A 26,156-nucleotide genomic window follows, 5' to 3' on the forward strand; every position below is an offset into this window, starting at 1 on the left:
GTATATGCCAGCTTTGAGAAAGGAATTTCACTATGCAACTATAAAATACCGGTTAAAGCAGAGGGGAGTACAAAACAAACATCACAGAAATTTTCTCCTAATGATTAAAAAAAAGTCCCACTTTAAAGAGCAGCACTGGGTGAAATTTAAATAAAGATATGAAACAAGATATCAAGCCTCAAATGAAGTGCAGAAATATTAACAACTGATGCTTTTTAACTGATACATAGACAAGAAAATTAAGGGAAACCCAACATTTCATAGTTATAAGTTTTATTTTGGAAAATGTAAACGTCACTAACCATGCATACAAGTTAAGACGATATTTTACAGTTGTTAATTTTCTTCCTTTTTCCTTTTTTTTCCCATTTTTATTGTTGTTGCATAGGACATTATCACAATATATAATCTATGCAGTACAAAATACATAAAAAGTTACAGCAGAGCAAGAATAGATGAACATATAACTGTACAACTGTAATACTTCAATGTAGTGATTTAAAGAGTTGAGAAGTGACCCATGGAAGCATTCATGTGCTGCTGATAAAACTCTACAGGTGAAGATGACACCAGTAACATTATAGTTCACCAAAGCTGGAAGTCTATATGTAAACACGCAGACACTTACTGGCACACATATCCTCTGTCACCCACACGGGCAAGCGCTTGTGAAAAAGCACATGTGTGCACACACACACGTCCCCCAGGATGCATATATCCACAAGTAACTGCAGCTATAACCAGAGATGAAACTCAACCTCAAATGATCTCAAAAAACACTTTCAAACTTTCCAAATGCATTTTGGTTCAGACCCATCACTAGTTACAATGAAATGGATACCTATTTTTGCTCTGTAGACATCCCTTCATTATTCAGTGTGTAGTATATACACACTGGGGTGTATTTATGTATATACACAAGTACTATACAATATACACATATACGTATTTATATATATGTGCACATGATTCTATAAATCCATATATATAAATATATATACATATATATAAAACCTATACCAGTGGATGGGCTTTTGCATTCTATATTCTGGCTTATGGGATAAACAAGTATAATTCAGTTATTTTATTCTGCCTAAGGCTATGGATTTATCCCCAAAAGAGTTAAAAATACAGACGTTCACCATACCATTCACTGACATAGACTATATGTTAGCACCCAATGCACAAACAGATGGTGTGATGGAGTAAACGAGCACCTGAAAGTCAGTTTGTAGGCATCACCTGATGAAATTAGTAAATCAAGTGGCAATGAAAAGGCAAGCTTTAAGTATGCAGAGTTCATTTTCCTTATTCTTTCTTCACAAACCATGTTCCCCAAATAACAACGCGCTTCACACAGCACAAATTCTAGAGCTCATGACAAAGAACTGGAGAAAAGCAGTTGTGAATGTGAATAGCTAGAAACAGGTAAGCTCCTCAGGTAAGCTCCTTCTGCTGCCTGGCTGCATGAAACAGGGAAAGCGCTGTGTCTGGAGAGTAGGTCAGGAGGTTTCAAAGGTGTACAGAGCCTTCTTGTAGCTAAACGTTATCACAAGGGTTAATGCAGTAAAGAGGGTAGGCTAAATACAGGATTTTGGTGTTGCCATCAAACAAAGGCATCTGATGACTTGTTATAAATATATATATCTTTGCAGTTATGTAATGTAAACAGATACTATGCAAATATTATAAAAGCAAGGAAAAACTTATTTGCAGATACAATTTTCACAATTAAATCTAGCTGCCAGGAGTTTACCAGGACTGCTTTCTAAGAAGCAGAATGAAAACTGAATTCATGTGGCCATTAATGCACCTCAGGCCTTTGCACAGGATGAGGTTAATGGCAAGAGGGAAGAAGTTTCCAAGAGCGTCCTTAGTTTCAGTTGAGTGGTGGCAGTGAAGTGATGGTTTTAACTTGCACCCGTTTCCTATAGCAAGGCAGTTAAGCTCAGCTCCTGGAGAGGAAGCTAGAATCATGGCTGCAGAAAAACAAACAAACTTTCAGGGCTGTCTTAGTAATAATAAACCTGCTATTATATTCTGAAATGAAAAGAAAAAAGAAAATTAGGGCAATTTTGTAGTTTGTGGGGATTCACCTCAACAGGGAAGGAGGAGGCAGGAGGAGAGACTGACACTCCTCCAAATGGAGGGCTGTGGAGAAACCTGCACCTTGCCAGAGCAGTAGTTCCCGAGTGTGCAGTGTTCGTTGCTACGCCAACGGTTACACCACTGGGTAAAACAAGGAAAAGGTAAAGATCTGAGGACATCTTGGATAGGCACCCAGATTTCAGAATATAATTTGAGCTACTCAGACTTCTCAGATCTGCAAAATTCAGGAGGAACCAACAAGAGAATGGAGTCTTATGACCTTGCTGGTGCTCTGCTTCTTTTCTAGCATCTTGCAGATGCCAGAAATCCCCACTCACTCTCTTTTCATATGAAAATATTAAAATAAGTTTTGTTCACATTCAATTTTGGAAAATACTAGTGGTTTGGAGTTCTATCCTAAAGCTATCATGTATTGAACATTTAATGGAGATATTTTAAACTCTTGTTAGGATTTTAAAACACAGTAATTTGACTGTCAGCCTAACACACTGAGGTATTTACAGCTAGGTTGTAAAAAAAGAAAAAAAAAAGTTTAAACAACAAATTTCAGAGAATTTCCTGAAAGTGTAGCTATGTTGACTGTATATTGTCTCCTCACCTACTCATGAGATAACTGGCTGAACTTGAAATTTGAATTTGAACCAATTTTTTTTCTGCTTAAACTTGGAGAATTATTAGTGATATCTATGAGGAATATATATTAAATGCTTAGTTTACTTATTTATGTTAAAGCTTACATACTTATTTAATTCAGAATAGATGTCCCATAGTCTTTATATTCCCTAATCTCAGGACTGATAGAACCTGGTGCAAATATTCTTTCTCCAGGCCATTAAAACAACTTGTTTGTAATGTAGCTACTGATTCATCGTGAATTATTATGCCCTAAACAAATGGAATCCTTTGCTAAAGATTAAATTATGTTCTTGTTGGAAAAGATGATTCTACAACTAACTGAGCTTAGAACATGAAGCCTATGATTTTTGCTGAAACTTAGTTTTCCTCTTGATTTGTTCCCCCCTTTATCCCTCTATTAAAGTAGAAATGAGAAATGCATTTATAACTTGTTTAGAAGAATGTGCACATGACACAGCTGACCTGTAGAATTCCTTTAGCTAGATAACTTAAAGGCCTCTTTACTTACTACAGCACAAGAGCACTTTTAGCAGTCACTGAAATGATTGAAATGTGAATTCCTGTTACCTGAATTGTATCAAGTTGTTAAAATTGTGTATCTCAGTACATGAGATTTAAAAAAAAAAAAGGCAGAAATCTATGGAGGCAAAGAGATCAAAGAGATCTGGCTTTCCCCTAACTCCCAGTGGTTAGGCAACTTATCACACAAATTCAACAATATTTGTTGTCTTGCTAAAAACCCATATGATGTTTTTTCATTTTCTCTGAAATGAAACAGTAGAATTGTGCCTCGCATGACTTCAATTCAAAAAGGGAGCATGGTGATTTAATAGACACGAAAACTGAAGCAAATGAACATGAAAAAAATGCTGAAATATCTGCACTTTGAACTGTCTTTAAGTATTTATCCACACAACTAATAGAATGCATAGTATTAAGAATAATGTATATATTGTGGAAGTACCCATGAAACTACTTGGAAATCTATATTAGCCTCTCACAATATACAGTACAATAAAAACTTGAAAAATTGGATCGATGCAAAGCAGCAAGTAAGATACAAGTTCATTTGGAATGTGGAGGCATTCACTTGCTATCAAATGGCTGGTTTCGCAGAGAGTTTCTTTTCACCATGCTACACTTAACTGCATTTATACCCTACAGTAAAAAACAAGAAAACCCAAAAAAATCCAGAATCAAAAGGACCTGAATTTATACTATGCACCATCAGACCCAGCCAAACCAAGGAAACTGTATTTGCTGCCAATGAGGTCTCCAATATATCACAATGCACCTGGTCTTTTGCTGTATTTTCTACCATAGAAAACATAAAAATCTATCTCCTAGTGCTCTATCTAGTGTCAAATATTTAGAAGTTATTGAAAACTAGCCAAGATTCCCTTTTTGTTGCTAAGGAGTTACTCAGAAATAAGAGCACCTTACTTCAGGCTGGTATGTGTGTTTTTGATAAACTTGTAGTAGTGCTGAGCTAAAATGTAATTTCATTTTAAAACTTAAAAATGCGTATTTTATTTTTCCAGTCAGAAGATACCTTATGATTTTTGCTTCCATTTATCAGAAACCACGATTGTGATGCAATAGGATACAGAAACTGTCTTAGCCAATTTTCTTGCTAAGATACAGCTGTACAGTAGGTAAGTACATTGATAAAGGTTTGGTGGGCATTGGTTCAGCTACGGTATTTCCATAGTTCATTAAAAAGAAAAAAATAGAAAGAAAGAAAAAAGGAATAAAGAAAACTGTTCAAGTCAGTGTGGTTTGATTTGAATATTCTGTTGGTCCCATACTGAACAGGCAGTGCAGAGCTTAACAACTTGGAGAAAGCGACAACAGAATGCCTCCGAGATTCCATGCCACTTTGCCATAAAATGTTACCCAGTGTAAATGTTTCTTCATGATTTAGGTTATTTACTTAAGGCATCTTGTTTAGAATTTTTTTTCTCATAATTTTATCTAGCATGAAACAAACAAACAAGTTTATCAACCTCACAGAGATTTTTGCAATAGGATGTTGGTTTTGGAGCATCTTCAGCATGAAGTGAAATGACAGCTTGCTACCAAAAGCAGAGGGCAGCTTGAAGAAAGACAAGAGTCCTGTTTGGACGCTCCCCAATGTAGGTATGTAATCAGGAAAACAAACAGTGGAAGTGTCTGGTACTTCATTCCAGTACTGGTTTGGTTTTTGTATTGTTTGTTTGTTTTTTACTTTTCCCCAGTGTGTGAAAGAACCTAACAAAAAGCTTCTGAGTGCAAATATATTTACAGAGTAAGGCTGCGGTTAGGGTGTGTCTTCATTGTAATTATTGTGTAACATAAATATCCATCCCTGAGAAAGGAGAAGGGGGACACAATCCAACACATTTGATTTGTAAGTGTACATATGTTCATGTTGTGCAATCTGGTCTTACAAAACTAGTTTGACACCTGAGGTGAATTAGATGGGGTTTTTTCTTTTCTTTTTTTTTAGATTTTCTCATTTTCTTATAAAGAATAATCAAGAGGGTCTGTAAATTGTTGCAAAATGTATGAATTATTGAGACAGCAGGAGTCACTATGAGGAAAGTGTAAGTCTGTCCATGAGGTTAGAATAGCCACTTGTGTGGTTGGGTAAAGAATATTTGACTGGAAATTGCAGTGGGAGGCAGCTATTTACTGATTTTTTTAATAAAAAAAACGGAGGGGGGGAACTGAAGAGGGGAAGCGGCAGAGTTTTTTAAATGTGTGCAACACAAGAAAACTCCACGTTAGGTATTAGAAGCAAAGTGCTGACATCCAGTGCAGGTAGGTCTATGGGGAGCTGGCGGGGCTCATCGTCGGACTGGAGGCATCTGAGCGGCTGTAGTCACTGACAGACCCTGTTCTGGAGCTGCTTCCACTGCGCCTCTTGAGCATGCTGGGGTGGAAATTGGCGTGGCGACGGGCATGCTTCGTCAGGTGGTCACTGCGCATGAAGCGTTTCTCACAGAGAGGACAGCTGAACTTCTTTTCTCCAGTGTGAGTGCGGTAATGGCGGGCCAGCTCGTCGGAGCGGGCAAACTTCTTGTTGCATCCTTGCCAGTTGCATTCAAAAGGCCGTTCACCTGCAGAAAGCAAATGTGGCATGATTAGAAGGGGTAACAATGTATTCCGTGATTTTCTGTATGCAAAAGTTAGAATGAAAAGGTTGGGAGCAAGGTAGATGCCACCTGGCACTAATTGGATGGAGAAGGTGTTACGCTCTGCCAGAGAGGAGGCCACTCTGGTATTGCAACACATTAAAAAGTACTGTAAATCAAACTAGCGATACCTGATTTGATAACTGGATCTTCAGGGATGCAGGGCTCCTGATCCTTTCATAGATGTCACATTTCATCTCTCTTGTAGGCCACTGGACTTCACTTCTGGACTTTGACAATATCTGTACTGAGCTCTATAGAATATTCAGTTATTCTTCCAAGCTGTGCCTATGTCTGTCTGACTCAATGTTGAAGTTCAGAACGTGTGATGAAGTCTCTCTCTTCAGCTATTTAAAAACAATTCTGCTGAAAATGCAAGCTGGCAATTTTGAGGCACTGGATGTGAGGCTCTCACCTGGTATTCTCCACAGCCACACCTGTGTTTTCTGCATTTGCTACAAGGTGCTATGGTTTCTCTGGTTCACTGCCTTAGGACTCATTTTGAAGAGAGCGCTGTATTTCAGCTAGGTAAATCTGCCACGTTGAAGGCAGCAGCCTTCTCTCTTAGCTAACTTAAAAACCATCATCTGTTACGCTTAAGGGGAGCTCAAAGCAATAGCAGTCTGGTGACCCCATGATGAGATCTCCACAGATCTCAGGCACGGGAGACGTCTGGGACAGGGCCAGATGCCCGTGGCTGTGCTGGGGTCTGCACCTGGGCACTGTGGCCAATGTGCAGCCCGAGCACCTCGAGCACTAGTCACAGACAGAAGGAGCTCTGCTGGGCAGAGGGTGTCTGGAACAGGTCCTGGTGTGCTGCAGAGCCTTGGGCAACTCCGACTATCAATTTCCATTCTTAGTTTCTCTGTTTGTTTAAAATAAAAACATCAAATCATGAAACGTGCTGTCTGCTACTTCTGTATAGTGCTTTGGTTCTTACTGAGTCTGGACATCACATATTCTTTATTAATCTAAAACATCTTATTCTTTTTTGAATACACAGTTAGCATTTTTTGTAGTTGTAATTTTTATAACTTCCTACTTGCACTAACCTTAATCTTTCTAATGCTGAATAGCCAGTACCAGAGGCTCAGAGAGCTCAAAAAATTCTGTGCCAAAATAAGAAATAAAATGTCTTCACACTCTATACCAAATAGGAAGTAAATAAATAAATTAGCCTCCTGGAGAAATTCAATACACCTTAATTAAAACTGTCTGATAGCAAAACTGACCCCAGCCAGCCTTCAATCTAGGCAGCCAATAATCTATTTTAAATTCACAGATTTTGCCATAACATTTATCTCCAGAATCTACTTAGGAGTCTTCTGCTCAGAAAAAGAGATTTGTAGGTTCTTTTTCCTTCTGTTTATGAAGCTTCCAAGTTACTTCAGCCGAATCTCAAATAGTCTCTCAATGAACAGACAGTCAATTCCTTTTTAAATAGGATTTTGTTCAAGAACGTGGAGAAAGGAAGTGTCCCTGATGTTGCCTTGATTATTTAGGAGAAAGACCAAGGCTCATTTGACCTATTGTTCTCGAGTACATTTTGCGGATTTCATTAGTTACACCTATTAGAGTGCATAATGCAATGGCTGTGTCTGTACAGTACACAAGGGAGATTTTCCTATGGAGTGCCATGAACACCACCTCCTAAGCCATCTGCAAAGGCAGCTAAGATGAACAGGACTGCTTTCAGTTGGCTTCCCTTGAACTAAAGCCTAAAAAGCATGGGACAGCACAACCTTTTTTAAGAATAAAACCACCAACAACTGCTTTAATGGATATAGTTTTGTCACTTAAAAAACCCCACATAAATCCATTCAATGTCCTCCTCAGCCTTCTCCTGCAAACTGCCAGGGACTCATCTCTCAGACTGCTGTTTGTCATGTATCCAGTCATCTGTTGTTAGACATGCTCCCGCCTGCAGTGGGACATGCTGGTCTTCCCTCTTATGTGACCAGATTCACGAGTCTTCTCCCTGTGTTTTTGGTCATTCAACAGATATACTTCCATGAGGACTCTGGGACCATTGGGAAGAAGGGCAATGAGACAGCATCTGAGAGCTGATCTGGCATGAAGAATCAAAGTTTCTCATTCCTGAGCTATGACATCATTTTTTGGTAAGCAATGGCCTTTGGATATTTCTATTGCCCAAGTTTATTTTCTCTGTGTTTTCATTACAAATGGTGTCAGCAAATGTTCTTCGGTGCCCCATGCACTGGGCCCCATGCCCCATGCAAAGACTGCTTTCAGACTAGGAAGGCAAGAGCTGACATGCAATGTTTTGCTTCTGCTGTTGGCAACGCCATGAAGCAGAAAGAAAATGGCACCTTTTCTGCTGATTGGCATCAGCTGCTCTTTTCTGTGTTAGCATTTGGTGCAGCAGGCACGACACTCCAGTGCCTAACGCGAGAAGAGGTTCTGGAGTGGGATTGCGTAAGACCTGTGTTATCCAGCACTAACAGTCATGGAGGCATTGCACAACTCATCTCCCCCTCTCCTCACTGCACATCAGATCTGGAGGAGAACATTCAGGTTCCTACTCACTTGCCTGATTTGATGATGTTGGTGATGGTGGTGGCGAGTTATGCACTGAGCCAAAGAATATGTGGCCTTTCTTCTACTATTTCTCTACTGTCCCCTACTCTCCTCCTTTCTAGGAGCTATTTCACTGCCTCAGTCCTCTCTAGCCTTGATTTGATATCTTCTTGGTAGTTGCCTTTAAGTTTCTTGGGGAAGTGGTTTTGTCCTCCATGCATTCTCTGACAGCTGGCATCATTCTACTAATATTACTAAGTTCTCTAGAGTGCTTCTCAGCTTTGTTGAGGTTTAGCAATACCTCCTCAAAGAAAAGCTGTATTGTGAGGAAATGCTGGATGCCTTGTGTGAAGATACGAGAGTCATTATTGTTCATAAAAAATCAGTACACAGTCTGGAACAAAGTTGCTGCGGGGTGTTAATTAAGACAAGACCTAGCTGCTGCTCCAAAACCACACATGGAAATTCACAGTCTGTCATCAGTCTCATCTCTCAAACAGAAGGGATGTGGTTTTCTGTGCAGGTAAGTTATATAAATGTCCTTTAACCAGCCATAAAGGAATCGACAGAGTGAAAGATTATATGAATTGATTGCTTAATCTCATTAGGGAACATGCAGCCACAGTACAACTGTCTTGCATAAGCAGTAACCCGTGGACACGCTGTACTCAACAAAGAGCTTTCACCATGAAAGTGGTTGTACACAACACAACAAAGATTTTGAGCTCCATCTTAGGCAATGCTGAAGTCAGAAATTTACCTTTACACGATGACTGCAGAATTTGATCTTGTAAATTACTGTGGAAATGTTGTCAAATATCTTAAATACAGCAGGAAACATCAAGGGTGTGAATGTATATATTGTAACATTGTATACATATTGAGTCTGAACACTATGCCTTGGCAGTGGCAGTGTGCATTATGAGCATTATTAGAGGGTCTCAAAGAGCCCCAAAAGATAAGGAAGCTTGAAAATAAAGGAATCAAAAAGCAGCTCAGGCTTCTATACTCTTCAGAGAGGCAGGCAAGAGATGCCTTTAAAAGATAACAAATATTGTAAATTTTTAAATTTTTTTTACAATTTTAAATAGGTTTGGAATTCCATGTTCCAAATCCCACTGAACTGTAACCTTTGTAGCTCTGCCAGAGCACATGACAACATAACTTGTGTTTAGAATTACACAAGCTGATGGAAAAACATCACATTTGAGAGTTAAATTCAACTGATCTTAACTGAAGATTACACAAGTAAGAACATTTTTGGCTTCTTCCTGAACTCCACCCAGTCCAAAGAAAAAAAAAAAAGTGTGTAAAGCTGCATTAAGCAGCTTGCAGTGCTCAGTGAGTAGAAGTGCGTGAGATCTGCAGGTGTGCTGCCTTTGATTCATTTCAGTGGCACAGACCCAGCGACTCGTGCTGCTCATATTGTCTGCCACAGGAGCCACAGAACTGCCTGCACTACAGAAACAGCATTAAAAATACACATCTCTCTCCTCTCTTGCTGCAAGGGCTTCAGAAGCAAGTAAAGCCAGCCTATCCCTATGATATTATATAAAGGTCCTTTGTATTATTCTGTATTTGTACTACTAAGTCAAACCACGTATTGGGTGCTATTTTTTCAATTTAACTCATGTAGTAAGTAGCTCTGCACGATATGTTAGCATCTTTAAGCATATGCCAAGGCCATGCAGTAATAAAGAAATTTGTATCTTGGGAATTCCATGAGTGCCTGCAAAACCAGAAACAGTAAGCCAGAAACAATTTTCTGTGATCTTTAATCTGTTTTGCTGCTTTGCAGAACAGTATTGTATGTTGTTATGAAAACAGACTAGAAACCCGAACATGCCACTGTGTGCTATTCTTGTATTTCTACATTTTCATACACATAATTAAGGGTATATTTGGAAACACAGATCAGCAGGCTGGGTGGGGAGGATGAGGGGCAGACAGTTAAATAGAGATGTGACTGAAGCACCCTTCCTCCAAGAGAGGAAATGCTATCCTGGGAAAAAACATTCAGCCAAGCTGACTATGTTTCTTAAGACTGGCTGTTATTTAAAAAAAAAAAAAAAAAAAAAGAAAAGGTCATCCTTCGATAGCACTGATATGTATTTATGAATATTTTCATTTCTGTTATTCTTTCATTTATAAACAAGGTCTTTTGCATAGCCAAAAAACCAAGCCCTTTACCTTCTGAGTGCAAGAGAGAGAATAATGCATGGCTTTGATGTTAGACAAATGGTAGTTTCTTTATCAAGTATTTAAAAAGGGATCAAAAATTCCAAACCCAATTCCAAATTTCTATAAACTGAAACCAGCTAGTTCTAAATTAATGATTTTGGGGATGATATTTCATAACCAAACAAGCCAAATGCAGTCACTTTTTTTGTATCTGCTTTTGTGTGTCTGTCCAACAGCTTTCAAATGTCTTGTCTACCTTCAGCTGTACCTAACAGAGGCACCAAATTCAGCAATATTAAGCTTGACTAGTTCCAGGAAAATCAGTAAGTTTTAGTAATGTTCTCAGTGAAAAGAAAAGTTATAGGGTGAATCTGACTGTCACTAGACACCAGAAACCCAATATGGGAGGGGAGTGTGGTATGAATGCCCAAATCCAAGAAAAGCCTCAGTCAGAGTTCACACCTTATTAGACACTGGGACATAACGCTCCCCCAAGCCCCCAGGACACAGCAACGAGGAGCTGGGCTGCGTTAGTACCTGCTGACACAAGCAGGCGTGTTCCTGCTATTTCCATTATCTGGGATGTGACCTTTACTTAGGAACTGGAGTGCTCAGATTTCCAGCAGGCACCATCAAGTACAACCTCACTTTAAAGTCTGGGCATCTTTATTTTAATCTTAACAAATCTAGTCATTAAATTGATAAATTATTGGATCTTATGTTTTCTGTGTGCATAGGAAACTCTACTGAGCAGGAGCTGCAACAGCTACCATAATATTAATGACTTAAATCTTTGGTTTATTTTCTGTACCGTAACATTTCATTGAGTTATTTAGACATATATGAATATTTCTTGAAAGGGGGATTTCCAAGAGGCAAGTTTTAAGTGTATGTGTATTACTGTTTGTTCTGGAAGTGCTTGTTATTGCTCCATCTGGGAGCACAGATTACACTGTGTGATCTACCTGTATAACCACAGCTAATTAGAACTACTCAAACAGTAAATGATGAACACACATTCAGATACTATAAGGATAATGGCTAAAATGCTAGAGAAATGTAAGCAGTACAAAATTTCTCCCCTAGCCTTAGCCACAGTTAAGACCCACCCAAGAACCAAAATAACTGATTGGATATGTTCCATGCAGCTATCTGGTTCTTCTTAAAAATATTACCACTTTCACCATAATGGAAACAATTTTTTTCTTTTTTTCCTTTTTTTTTTTTTTAAACAGATTATCAGTTATATTCTAGACCTTTATTTCAAATTTGTTCAATGATGTCAGATCTTAAATCTTATTTTGTAACAATCGTAGCTACTTCACTGTATATTTATGAGCGACATTTGCTTTTCTGTTGTCAACGCAGAATCATTCTAGCCTTTTGAGGCTTATTTCTTTTCCAGGACACTCCATCACATAATCTTTCTGTTGTCTAAAATATACATTTCATGGCTTTACTGAATCCCTGTTCAAGCTGAGATGTCCAAGCTGAATGGCTCTGTCTGTGTGAGCTTCTATAGCTTAGCACTTTTAAAATACCCATGTTTTTTATCCTGCATTTTTGCACAGTGAATTAAGAATCTGAAATTTGAACCTGTTATCTTTACCAAGTCATTTTCTGCCTACCATGTTAACTTCTGTTTAGTTCCCACTTAATCTCTGCTGTAGTTCCCACTTAATCACTGAGTGTTCAGTACATTAAACTTTGTGCTCCACTCCCAGCTAAAGCCTAGTTCCAGACCACTTCACACAAACAACCAGTAAGTAGCTGAAAGTTATGCTGCAGGATCTGGAAAATAAATCTTACAGCAAATTGGCTTTAAAATGAAATAGCCATAAATTTAATAAAAGGAAATAATGCTACATCCTTTGCTAAGGTTTTGAATGAAAGAGTGAAATAAAGGTTAGAGCTATGTGGATAACGTATTTTCTGTTTGATTGCAAAATTATAAAAAACAACTCTGAAGTGTAGAAGAATTCAGCAAACGAAGAGGCCTATAGAAATTTTGTTTTTGATAGACCAAAATTTTTTACTTCTTTTGGAATTTTTTTTTGTAACACTATTTTAATTCCTTTAGCTTTGAGGAAGTTTTCAATGCAATGATGATGTTAATCTGAACTGAATCAATGAAACACACTATCACAACTTTTCTGAACTAAAAAAAGATAAGCTTGCTGGGTTTCTGACATATAGTTCTAGCCTTCATAAAAGACTAATTGTCACTGAACAACTGTTTGCCAAAAATATAGTTTCTATAGTTCTCGCTAATAAAACATGCAAAGTTATTAATAGTCTTCATTAACATTTTGTGGCAGCTTTCCCTCCATGAAGATGAAATGCCTGACATTGTTATTAGGTGACTAACAAGATTTGATCTTCTAAGGGAACAATTTCATTTGTGTTTTCAACTTCCACTGGATCTCCCTGTGTTTATAAGCACAAGGGATATTCAGAGACAGCCAACAAGGGTAGGCTAACCAGCCAAGGGTAAGGACCATGAAAATCTATCCTCCCCATCACTGAGAAATCTTGGAATAGAGTTTAGATCTATGCAGAGAACAAGACTGAGAACATGCCCTCTAGCATTGTAGTGTGGCCCAAGGAATCTTACATGATTCCCTACAGCATCTTAAATGCAAGAAACTTATTTTCCAATGTTATGCTATGCTGCTTTGGTTTCCTTGTATATTTGTCCTCCTGAGTCATTTTGCAAACTGTTGGTAAGTGACGCAGCCCTTCAAAATGCTCTGTTTTGAGCTCTCACTTCCAAAACTACAAAGATGCACCACTTGCCTGGCAAAAAAGCAACCAACCCAAAGTCTGTGCCAGGATGACCAAGCATATTTTCCAAACATATATTTTTTACAGTCTTCTCTGGACTGATAGAGAGTGTTACAGTTTATGGACACTGTATTTGGTGGACCAAATACAATTGTATTTAGTATGGACCAAATTCTATTTGGTTTCCTTATCTCTAGCTACATTTATGTTGCAGTATCTCTCTCTCTTTCTCTGCTAGAGAGCACGCCAAAAAAATCTGTAGTCCTGCTGGGCAACTGAGAAATTAAATTCTTTCCCATAGATTGAAGACCATAAAAAAGTCATAAAAAACCCTTCAGGAATTCCACAGTTTGAAATTCACATCTGTGTCTGTAGACCTGAGCACTGATGCTACTCATTTTACCGCACCCTTGTACTCAGCCTAATATTAGCAATGACAAGTATTACGTTTCTCGTGTGCGGTTTGTCACTTCCTGGTTTCTGAAAGGTTCACACTTTATCTCTTCTCCCTTCCTTACACAACCTCTCCCTGTCTTGTTTGTTCTTCCTCTTTTGAAACTACAAACAGTTGTACTAGGCCAGGGGCTTGTGAAGCTCTGAAGTCAATCATACAGACTACATCAAAAATGGCACTGTGTAAACACAGTTACATTAGTGTGTGTTAAATACATTAAAGAGCTTTTCTCTTGAAACACAATCAGATACAAAATCGCTAAGGTGAGTTTAGCCTACAAGACTCCTTCCTTTTATGATGGCATCCAGATATATAGACACAAATCTTTAAAATACATCCTCTCGATTAGAAGTACCAGAAGTATTTAAAGCTACTTGAGCAAAGAGGCTGAATAAAGCATTGAACCAAAGGCGCTTTTATAACTTTCTGAATAATGAATTAACCTAGTCATATGCCCACCACTTAGGTAAGAATATGTGCATTTGATGACTCAATTTGATGCATCAGTAGAATCCAGTGGAATAGAAAAGCCAGCAGAAAGACAATTCTGATACTAAAGGCTGAGAAAGTGAAAGTGAGGGAACAAAGATACATGTCATTTGTAAAACACTCCTAGGTCTTAGGGATCCGTCATCGTTCTTCTAACCAAGGGTCACAGTCCACCTGCAACTACTAGCAAAATGAAGGGAGTTTGTTTAGTGAAGGCAGGTGAGGGGATCCTTATCTTTGCTGTCCTCCCCAGCTTCCCATCATAAAACTGCTAGTAGCTGTGACAACAAGGTAAAGAAACAATGGTTGGTATCTAAAGCACTTAAATTTACCAAAATGGCTCTAAATAATATCTTTATGAGTATACCACTGAGATTCCATGAAAATATTTAATGCATCATACCCGATTCTCTCCTTTCTCTTCTTCATAAGTTATTTCTAACAGTAAGACAAAGAGGATGCTTTTGAATATGCGGATAATCTGCCCAACAGCCAGGTTGTATGTCAGCATTGTTCACCTATTTCTAAAATACATATTATGTGCACTAACCCCACAGCACTCTGCATGATGGGGTTTCACAGCACAGCTACCTCTGCTCCATGCCAGTCTTCCTTCCCTAAAACTCCAAACTGTTTCTTTCACATACGGCGAGATTACATTCTTGCCTCTGCAAGCAGCTGATGACTATATAATCCACACACATCTTCTTCTGCTTTGTACCTAAGCTTGTACGGAATGCTCTCATTTAAAAAATCGCTATGAATATATTGCTTTCTTTGGTCAGAGCTGTGTTGTACTTGAGGTTGTAGATAAGGCTGGTTGCAAACTAGAGAGGAAACAGTGGCGGTAAAGTATTGTGTCAGACAAATGTCACTATTTCAGTGGTCTTTCTGCTCACTAGTCTGAAATGTGGCATAGCTAAAAGGAACAGGAGAGCAACAGAAAAGTGACAGAGACAACAGGAAAGGTCTTGAGTGTGAAATTCTGTGGCCTTCCCGTAAAGTCAGCCCATGTGGCTGCAAAGTGTGTCCCTGGCCACTTCTATACAATAGATGATAGCAGTCTCAATGAAAATCCTCCTGGAGCAAATACTGTTAAGTTTAAACTAGGAACTCACTTGTACCATTTATACTGCACCTTCAGCATGCACTGATCAGCTGCTATAAATGCCACTTGGCTTCACAGCTTTTACTGGAGAGATGAAAGGAAGGAGGAATTCTCTCCAGCCTTGGTCAGTGAACAAAGCCAGCTTCCATCTCTTCTGTTTTCTGAACCTACATTGCGCTGTGTGGTGTACGCTTGAAGGCAAGGATGCCTCACGAAGGTGGACATACAAGGTATTTCTCTTGACTCTTTTCTGTCATATTTGCTGTAGTCTTGCTATGTGACTCCACTCTTGGCATGTACACTTTAAATGTACCATCAGTACAGCAATACCTCCTAGTCCGTAAACCTGTGAGCAATCAAAACTTCAGCTACCTCTTACAAAGACAGGAATCCATCAGCCAGGAAAATGTAACATTACATGAGATGGTGTTTACAATGCATGCAATTTCAAAGGTAAGGGGTAAATCTTACAGGTATATGTGGCTTTATCATTATTATCTAATGCTGCTCTTTTGCTGACTCTCTCTTACCTCTAAAGCTTAACGTTCACCATTTCACTCTCCTAGAAGTTCTAACACACAACTAAAATGGAGACCTCCTGTCTAAGGAAAGAGGAACATCTGAGCCATGAGGATACCCATGAGGTCAGAAACTTACCCTGCCTCGCAGGGACAGCGTCCATGTCCAGGTGAGTGTCCAGACTAGAATGGCCCCTGCCTGCCCCACACGAATAACTTCTATCGATCGTGCTTCCATTAAGCCTTTGTTTACAAGGACTTTTGCCACATGCTATTATAAAAGCAGCACTTTTCCCCCTCTGCTGCTGGAATCTGTGAGTAAACAATGCTCTTTTACTGAGACCAATGGCAGGCCTAACTCTTGAAAAACAAAAGGCAACAGCCCCAGTGTCAAAGAGCTTAAGTTTTAAAATAATACAAACTAAATGTTGGACTTTCTGTCAAAGTTAAGCACCTGCAATTGCTGTATGTAATTTCTGTTCAATAAGCTTAAAATAAGTCTCCCTATCTCTGAGGCATTAAATCCTAAACTAGTGCTCAGTAAAACAGCTGAAATGCCACTAATTTAAAAGAGCAACAACTTCCACTTGATTTTGTCTCTCCTGTGGCTTTTTCCAAGAACAGAGATCAATAGCTGACCCTTTGACTTTGCACTTAAATACAAGATAATTAAATTGTGTTATGCTGAAATGATGAAGTGATGAATTCTGGAGAGAGGAAGATGTGCCTTAGCTACATGTCAATTCCAAACCACACTGAAGTATCAGGCTCTTTGCACAGAGGAAGACTCTAGGGCTTAGTACAGTATCCCATTAATTACTATATTACTCTAATTTGTTCCACTCAGATCTATGAATGTAAGAAAGGAGGATGATTATTAAAACCTCTATACTAAATAGAAAATAAATGAAAAAAACACTGTAAATAGATCCTCTAAACATGACTGGGCATTACTGAATGGCAAAAGTAAAAGATGGGGGATTTTTTTCCTTTTCCATTGGTCAGTTATACTTTGAATAAATATACTTCAAAAGAATACTGAGGTTGCAAAACCAAAAAATGTAAGTGGTAATCAGCAAATCTGACCTATTGCATCCCCCCAGCAAAGGAATTTCAGCCTAGAATTCTTGCCTTGAGCCAAAACTTTGTTGTTTAAGGGGCTTTCTTCATTCCTTACGTACAAAACATGTGTCTTAAGCATAGGTCAGAGAAGCCTGGCCTTTTAAAACATAACAGAGACTAGCATCAATGAAGGTATGTGGGATTTTGTTCTTCTTTTTCTGTCATGTTGCCAGGCCAATTCAAACCTTTTAAAGTGACAAAGGACTAGAGGAGGGCTCTCCAAACATATGTAATAATAAACACAGTGCTTTTATGAAATGAGTCCAGTTAAAACTTGAAAAAGGAAGTATTAACATGGACCTAGATGTATATACATGCTGGACTGAGATCTTGTTTAGTGATTTGCACTCTCGTGTTACTTCTGTTCTAGCATGCCAGCAGGCTGATTTGTTGTCTGCTACAAGCTGATGATTTCGGTTGCACCACTCGCCCTCTGTTAGAGCAAATAAGGTGATTAATGAAAATGTTATGCAGACAGCAACTGAAGCCAAAAAAGAAAACTCCCCAGACCTGACTCTCCGCCCTCCAGGAGGGAAAAACAATCTTACCCACAGCTGACACAACTGAACCAAATGCACTACAGGGAATGTGTAGTTAAGGTACCAACAGAAACACAAGGTTTCCATTACAAACTGCTGTCTGGATCTTTCCTGTGCTACCTCAGAATTGCTCACTCTGTTACCCAGCGCACTCTGCAAATGCAAACCAGCTCCAGATCAGCAGCTCCACGGGAGCTCTAAAGACTATTACACTCCTTGGCACCTTGTCTTTCTCCAGCCCACTCTTACAGTGGAAAAAAAGATTACATGCTCACTATAGGACACTTCCCCCTCTTCTTCCAATCTGTGCTACCTCTTCTTGAAAGCCAGGATTATGTCCCAACAGAGCAGACAGACTAACCATCACGCCATTCATTCTCAGTGGCGTGGTCTTACATAGAGAAATTACAGGCATAGCAGAATTAACCAGTAGGTACTCACGGGCCAAATGGCATGAATCAAACATGCAATGTACTGACTTCTAAATATCAAAACTGCTTGTCTGGAGATTCTCTTGTGAACATATCACCACAGATAACTATGCTGCTTTTTTGATCAATGTGATGACCTAGCCTTCCTCAGCCTTCAGTGTGGGGGACTTGCTCTTCTAACAACTCAAGGGTCTTCTCTCTCTACCTGTAAATGCTGTTATCTAGTCCTTGTTGGAAAATTCTAGTTAGCTTACCTTGATGGTCTTAGGTTTTAATTGATCTGAGTTCTGATCACTGTGGGAGGTAGGAACTACAAGTTAGATCAAACCAAAAATCTTGAACCTGAAGATGCTTGTATTGCAAGAATGTTTGAAGTAAAACAAACATCAAAAACCATCCCTGTCTGTAGGGTGAACACAGAAAAGATCTCTGTAGAGGCTTAGACTGCTTTCAATGAAAGTCTACCTCACAAATAATTTTTGTGGTGGTTTTCATAAGAAATTTGCATGGTAATGTTCCTGATCTCTGGTATGACAACTGAAATGTTTTAAGCGAAAGAGCAATTTAAAAAGTAATGATAAATTACAGTCATTTGGTGTGAACTATGGGTGAATTCAAGCCAAAATTGTGAAACTTTGACTCCATGAGCTTTACCCAGCACTTTTTTCTGTTTACATATCAATGATTTTTTTATTATTCTATTCTACTAAAAACAGAAAAGTGCTTGCAAAAGCAAAGCTTATCAAATTAATGAAGGGTTGTCCTGCTATGCAAAATAATGGACTAAAGGATTGTTCATCTGAACTGAAACCTGTACTTTATTTATCTGAATTCTGGAAGATGTTGAATGTCATCTGCCTCCAACTGGAGTCCACATACTTTGGCATGAATAGACATTGCGGGTAAGTTATTTTATGCGCACAGCATCTCCCAGGATTTGGGGGTGGGGTAAGATTTCATTTTGCTAGAAGCCAAGCAAACAGAAGTTAGTAAAGTTGCCTTTGGCTGTAACTATAAAATGTCTCTTTGTGAACTTTCGAACTGTTTCATCAACAACCTCACAGTAACACAGCATGCATGAAACATGGGACTTCAGCATTTGTAACTACAGCTAAAGCTGTAAAACTGAGTGGAAAATATGATACTGAGAGTTTATTGAAACTGTATGAAGAAGGCAGGGAGTGGGAACTTCCTTTTATTTTTATTCTTATTCTGGATGGACTGTTGTGCCAGAGAGCAAGGTGGTGCTGATGTAGTTTATGAGCAGCATCAGCCAATGACCAGATGAAGCATCCAGCTTCAGGGACCAGGCAGCTCTGGAAAGCAGTTTTATGGGCTTATAATCAAACAGTAAGTCTGTTGCTTGACACCAGGCAGCTACCATTCAAGGTATGCATAAACCTGTCGCATATACTTAAAAAAAATCTTCTGCCCGGATTGTAAAGCCACACTTCCTGTTTAAACCAGGATTCAGGATTTTGTTTTTAATAAAGGAATCAGATTCTATGATAACAGTTGTACTCATATTCTAATGTGCTCACTTGTAAAGCAGGTCAGCTTTTTAGAAGAGACAGTATCTGCAGTTCAACATTCATCTCTTGCAAGTCTCATTTATTTGTTCTGACAATGTCTTCCCTGTTTATTTTGCATCTCCCCATCTAGCAGTCTCCTCCAACCACAGCTCTATGAAGAGCATCAGATACCTGCTTCAATTCTAGTTTCAGCTTGTTCTTCTGTCTTTTCTATGTGGTAATTCTTTAAAACTATAAATATGTGTAAGGACACACACATCTAGGCCTTGTTCTCACATGTAGCCAGAAAATAAAGAAGAGGTTGTCTTTTAATTTTGGTTGTCTTAATGTTTTAATCACTGGAGTGATGTCCAACCAGTTCTCTGAAAAATCAGGCTCCTATCCAGTGTCTCAAGTTGTTTCTGAAAGCATGCGTTACCACCTTGGCCATATTCTATACAAAATAGAAATAAATGGTTATTGATGAGTTGTTGCAATGAGATTCCCTTAGCATTGCTCCTTAGACAGACTTGCCAAACAACTCCCTAAGCCTGCAAGACTTCAGGTACCAATGGGTCACACAGAGGGAGGTACATCATGTGACAGAAGAGAGGCTGTTTTCTTAGACTGCAATAGAGGAGCACTGCTGCTAGAGCACCGTTTCGCTGAGCATTAACATCCACAATATAACACACCTTACGTGCAGCTAAGCTCCTGCAATCTCTCCGTGTTTTATGACCATTTTGCAGGACAGCTGGCTGCAGGGTCACTAGGGAGACTTCTCACCAGCAGTGTCTGACGTGTGGGGTCATGGCATAAGAGAGAGGCTGTGGCGAGTGCTGGAAATGAATGAATGAAGTATGTGGTTGTGGAGGAGTACAAGTCAGGAGCCAATTATTTCAGTACAACTCTGGATGTGAAACAACTGCAAAGCTAGGGCGTTAAGTAGAACACAGACATATTTCAGAGATAGATAGCTCTGTTAATGGCATCGTGGTGTATATAACTTTGAAAACACCCCTCTACTTTTGAAGGAACTATCTCATCACGTACTTACATAAAGATACCAACTGGATTCCTTTTTTCAAAAGGAAATACTACTTTCAATACTTTCCTTTTTCAAAGCAGTACTGAAAGGAACATCTTTACTATTTTGCAATTTACCAAATTGCACATACATAGATATGAGTCAATATCAACTATTAACTGTTTTCCCTTGCATGTTGCTCCCATCATTGCTTGCCTTTACAGAACAGTCAAGCATTAAAACCAGTTATGTCTCAGTACTGAATGTGGTTTATATGTATGAATCATGCTAGAAGGGCTGCCCAGAAGCCACCACTTTCTCTGTAAGTACTTTAAAAGCCTCTTGACATGCAAACCATTTTACTGTGTGAGTGATTCCTCAGCTGAGATTCTGAATTCTATGGGTCATACATATGTAAAAATGTAGTTGCTGTAAAAGTAGACAAGTTGTAGTAGAAAGATCCCTATTACTTGCCAAAGCATAAATTACTAGTGCCTCAGGCACATTTATTCATGCTCTGCTACACATCTTTGTTTAAGAGCCTGCTCTTTTGGGTGAGGAAAGGAAACCTGTTGGCCTTTAGGCTTTTTGAGATTGTGCACCTGTTCCTTGTGTATGCAGGAAATTATTTGACCACACTTTGCATGCCCAAAGCAGAGGGGCTAATGAAATACTCTGCAAAATACAGCATTTTACTGTGGCCAAAGATTTTTCAGGATGGGCTTCCTGTGATGGAAAAGTTCTGTGAAATATAACAGGAATCGCACGTTATTTTAAACTGCTGTGAAATTCTAGAAGATATCCCTGCCATGTAAGTCTGCAGGTTAGCTCCAAAATCCTCTGCACAGAACATATTTTTTACTTTGAAAAAGATAATATAAGTTCCCAGCTGTCCTCATTTCCATTTGGCCTCTTGGTCAATGCAGTGCTAAATCTGGGAACTACAAAATGATCTGAACCTGACTTCCTGCCCATATTCCTAGCTCCTGCCGAGCACAACTCTGGCAGCCATGTGGGCTCTCGGGCTGGGATTCAGGAATTGCAGTATGCAGAGCTGCAAGGTTCATAAACTTGAGTAATCAGGAGGTTCTCTTACAACAGAGTGACTGTAAATAAACCCAAAGAAAACAGGAATTGCAACTTCATGAGTTGTGTTGTATCCTGACTTGGCTGTGCAGAACGGAGATGATCCGACTATTGCTGTCACAGCTTGATAGTGCCAAACAGGACAGTTTATAATTCCTTCAAAAGACATGATGCGCAAAGTACTTTGATCTTGAATTTCTGCCAATTCTTTGAAACTTGTTTCTACTTTCTTTTGGAACAAAAAGTTTTTACAGCTCAAGTTTAGGATTGTTCTCTTTGTGAATAATGGACAAATAAGAGAAAATCTTAGTCTTAGGAAAAACGATACATCATTACGCTGCACACAAACAGGTGATCACCATTTTTTGCAGAAGATAGCTCAGCACTGTAAAGTTGCATACACAATGCTGTCTGCATGCTCATAGATGCACATTTGTAAATCACCTTTTCAGTGTAACTCCTCTGTTCCGTTACTCTATTACAAGGCTATAAATGCTGTTAAGAGAATAAATTAACCACTCTGAGCGAGGCAGGCAGGGCTTGTTCCCTTGCCTTAATATACAGGAGAAGGAACTGGACAAAAGGAATGTCCACACTGAAAGTAACACAGAAACTGGAAGAACTAGAGTTGATGATTCACTGACTAATGCTGTGTCAGTCGAGTTCTGTATTCGACTGTACAGAAGCTGGTAAGGAGCTGCAACTGTGTTTTATAATCACAAGAATCAAACACAAGCTTGACTTAGGAACTTAGGACTGTTTATATATTTTAAAAAAATATATATATTAAAAAGCCCAAAGGTGGTCTGATTTACAAGTGAAAAACAGTTACACAGTGGAAGTTACTGTTGTCCTTACTGTGTTTGTCCCTGAAACTGCAATGAATATACTCAAATGGAAAGTATGATAGCACAATCACTTCTGCATAAGGGGAATACCACAGAACTTGCAGGGCACCCGTGAGAACGTTACAGCCTCTTTACAACTACGTAGTTGAGAAAACAGTTACATGCTAACTTGGATTTCTTTGCAAATGAGAGTGGAGCTCAGTTCCTCCAAAGCATTCAAAGAAAAGAAACTATCACCAAGTGTATAAATCACATCAGTTCCTTCCCCTTCAGCAAGACTTTAATCTAAACATGTAAAAAAGCAATTTTCATGCTAACATCAGAAAAATGTAGCTTATACCAAATGAGTTTGAGTCTTTTGTAAACAACAGCGATCATCTCCAGTTTACAGTGTATACGTATAATACAGAAATGTAAAGTGTAACTTGCATATGTTCAAGAGTGTGCTATACGCAAGACCAGAGGTAGCTGGTGGAAAGAAGCTTTAAGCAAACATTTGCACAGTTCAGCTCAGGTGTCATATGCTTTTCCAAAAGAATTAGTCTAAGTTTAGCATTTGTGCACATCTTAGCAGCACAAAGTAGGGTATTGATGATATATCCTCAGAAAGCATAGCTGCTTTTCCAAAAATTCATTCCAAAAGCAAAGCACTAGCCAGACAGCATTCTCTGTTTTTGTAACCTATTAGATTCTTAATGACAAAAAAATAAATTTTAGTAATTTTTGCCTTAGTGACAAAAAATAATCTAGTGATTTGTACATTCAAAAGGGAATAGTCTGTTGCATACAAAAATTTAATTACGTTTTTGTAAACAGTCTATAAGAACGCTAGTCAAGATAAAAACAAAAGAAGAGAAGGATTCTTTCATGGAGCAGTTTGGCATTACACTGAGAGGGGGGGAAGTATGCAAATCCTTATTATTAGCCTATCACTCATAGTGAACTATGACTTTTATTTTTTATGTTATCGGAGCAGTTTGGCATTACACTGAGGGGGGGAACTATGCAAATCCTTATTATTAGCCTATCACGCAGAGTGAACTATGACTTTTATTTTTTATGTTATAGACCCCTAAAAGTTCAAGGAATTAACAGCAGCCTATTAGACAATCTCATTTTAAATTATAAGGAAGAGAAAAGGAAGTATCAAGTCAAAGATCTAAGTTTAAAATAGTGTATTATTACAGAGATTATTTTGATTTGATAAGGTGAGTGATATCATTTTCCCCAGAGGAAACACTGCTCAAAAAAAATCACATGCAGAAATGCACAGAAAACAGGTGAGGTCTACATGGCTTTTCACCAGTAAGCAACATTAACAAGAAAGTCTCTAAAACAGAATAGCCCTTCACCGTCAACGATCTTAAGGTATGAGTCAGGTGAGAGCTTATACCTGGAGAGAAATATATGTTTGCTTAGTCCACACTGCTTACCAGAAACCTTAGTCAATTCCTTGTACTGAAGCTATGGTAAGAAACAGAATAACAAAATGTTCTGTTCTTTTTGGTGTGGTTTTTTTTTTTTTAAAAAAGAAGGTGCCTTTGGGGACTGCCTGAGACTTCACTTAAAAGATGCTGGGGCTGAACATCTGTACTTTGACAAGTAGTGTTTAAAAGCTGTTTCTCTTTACAGCTTTGTCTCTGCATTATATAATGAGAGCTTCATAAATTATTGCTTAGACAGTATAAGGTATCTGACAATCATATTACTAAACACATTTCATCTGGACATTTCTCAGTTATAGAAGTCTGGGACAAGGTTCATGGTAAAGCATTTGTGCGAGTTGTTGTACAATATTTGCTTACTTCAGTGAGCACAGCAAAGATGACATTGTAACCTGGCCAACCATCTCATCTTCTGAAACCTACCAATGAGACCTGTAAATTAAAATAGCTCCCCAGAAGACAGACTTTTACATTTGAATCCAAGCTCCAACAAATGCTGTCTGACTAGCATTGTATTCCCACAACACTCAGCTACGGTCCCACTTAGGATATCTGTGCTTCTACAGATCTTTCATAAATCATATCAAGATTAGAGAGCTGTGATACATGTGTACAGTTTCCTTTTACTTTAACAGTTTTAAGCAGATTTTTATGGTGTAAATGTAACAATTTTCTTCAGTTGTTCTCCAGAGTCTGCAGATTATGTGGGATCTACACCACAGATGAAGCTGACTGGAAAGTAAAGGGTCTGAATACCATAGATAGATGCCAAAACTCTAAAATCCCTTCAGTAGCATCTGCTAAAACTCACTGTTACGAACAGAGACATTTCTCCTCTTAAAGTCACCGTTCCAGGCCCTCTACAAACTCTGGCAGCTCTCATACCTGTCTGCCATTTGGAAACTGATCTTTTCAACAGTATCAGCTATTCTGCAGAGCAGGTAAGAGCCTGCGATAGTGAGGAGAGAGAATCCTCCCTCCAGGCAGCATGTCCCACTATCTGAGCAATGCCAAGTTAACCTACCAACCCGCAGCAGCCCCATTCCCCCTTCAAAGCCTCACTAGCACATGAAGGAGAGACAGAATCAGAGTTAGGGTTCACCAGAAGGGAACTGTATGCAAAAACATTTTTATGTATATTATCAATGCAATGCTTACTAGATTTGCAGGTGAGTGGTTTCTTTCCAAATAAACACAAAATTCTATGCTTCAAAAAAAATTTAAAAAATAATGTTTCCTTACTAGGGACAGTGACAATTTTTTTTTTTGAGACAAGAGGTAGGTGATTAGCTGGAGATAATCTTACTTCTCATACTAATAACTTGAAGTAAACCAGATTCTATTAAATCCACACTACAGCATCTATTAAACACATGGTATAGAATTAATTTGTCCCATGACCAAATTCTACATCTTTTCAGCCATTGATTGGGAAAAAAAAAAAAAAAAGTGCTTTTTAATGCATTTCTTATAGGTTTATTTATGCTAAGATTACTATGCTAAGATTACTACAGTAATATACTATTACTATAGTATTCCAAAGCATTTGCTTTTCTGGTTGCTCATAATTTTCCTCATACATTTCTATTTAAGCTAAAATTTAGTGCACATGTTACCAATCCAAGAGACTAGTTCTAAAACGTGAGAAGAATTCCGTTGTTTCCAGGAATGATGAAAGTTGGGGGAAATAGAAGGTGCAAATACTGTTTGTCTCTGCACAAAGAGGAAAAAAATGTATCAACGAGAATCCTGGCAGAGATGTAATCCTTTGGGGTATCTAAGAAATTCAGTTTTGTTTTGGCCATGTTCTGAGAATTTAAAAAACATACTCTGCAAATACACCCTGGATTTATTATACAATAAGACCAGGCATCTGCCAACATTCTATTGGCACTGCTTGTATGGACATATATACACCAAATGGAAATTTCCATTGACTTAAGAGAAGTTTTCAGTGCTCTATTAGAATTTCACATGCAGGCATAAGAAAGCTGCATACAATCCACATTGGCCTTGAAAAAAACTCAATCACCAGAACAATCAAAAACTGCTATGGAAATCATGTATTAATGCTAGTCTGCAGTCCTTCTGCTGGCACATAAAAGAAATTACAAATTTAAATACAGTAAGCTCCTACAATACATAATGACAAAT

The 26,156-nt window shown here is 38.6% G+C and overlaps 1 protein-coding gene across 1 annotated transcript in view; it reads right to left on the minus strand.

Moving 5' to 3' along the window:
* Positions 1-256: 256 nt before the first annotated feature.
* The window catches only part of KLF13 (Kruppel-like factor 13), a 35,781-nt gene continuing 9,881 nt past the window's right edge, over positions 257-26,156 (minus strand). Inside the window, exon 2 of the mRNA XM_014944677.1 lies at positions 257-5,846. Coding sequence (XP_014800163.1) covers positions 5,554-5,846 — 293 coding nt within the window. The 3' untranslated portion in view covers positions 257-5,553. The remainder of the gene's footprint in view (positions 5,847-26,156) is intronic.

This window comes from Calidris pugnax, unplaced genomic scaffold, assembly GCF_001431845.1.
Source record: "Calidris pugnax isolate Ruff unplaced genomic scaffold, ASM143184v1 scaffold70, whole genome shotgun sequence".
Taxonomy (NCBI): domain Eukaryota; kingdom Metazoa; phylum Chordata; class Aves; order Charadriiformes; family Scolopacidae; genus Calidris; species Calidris pugnax.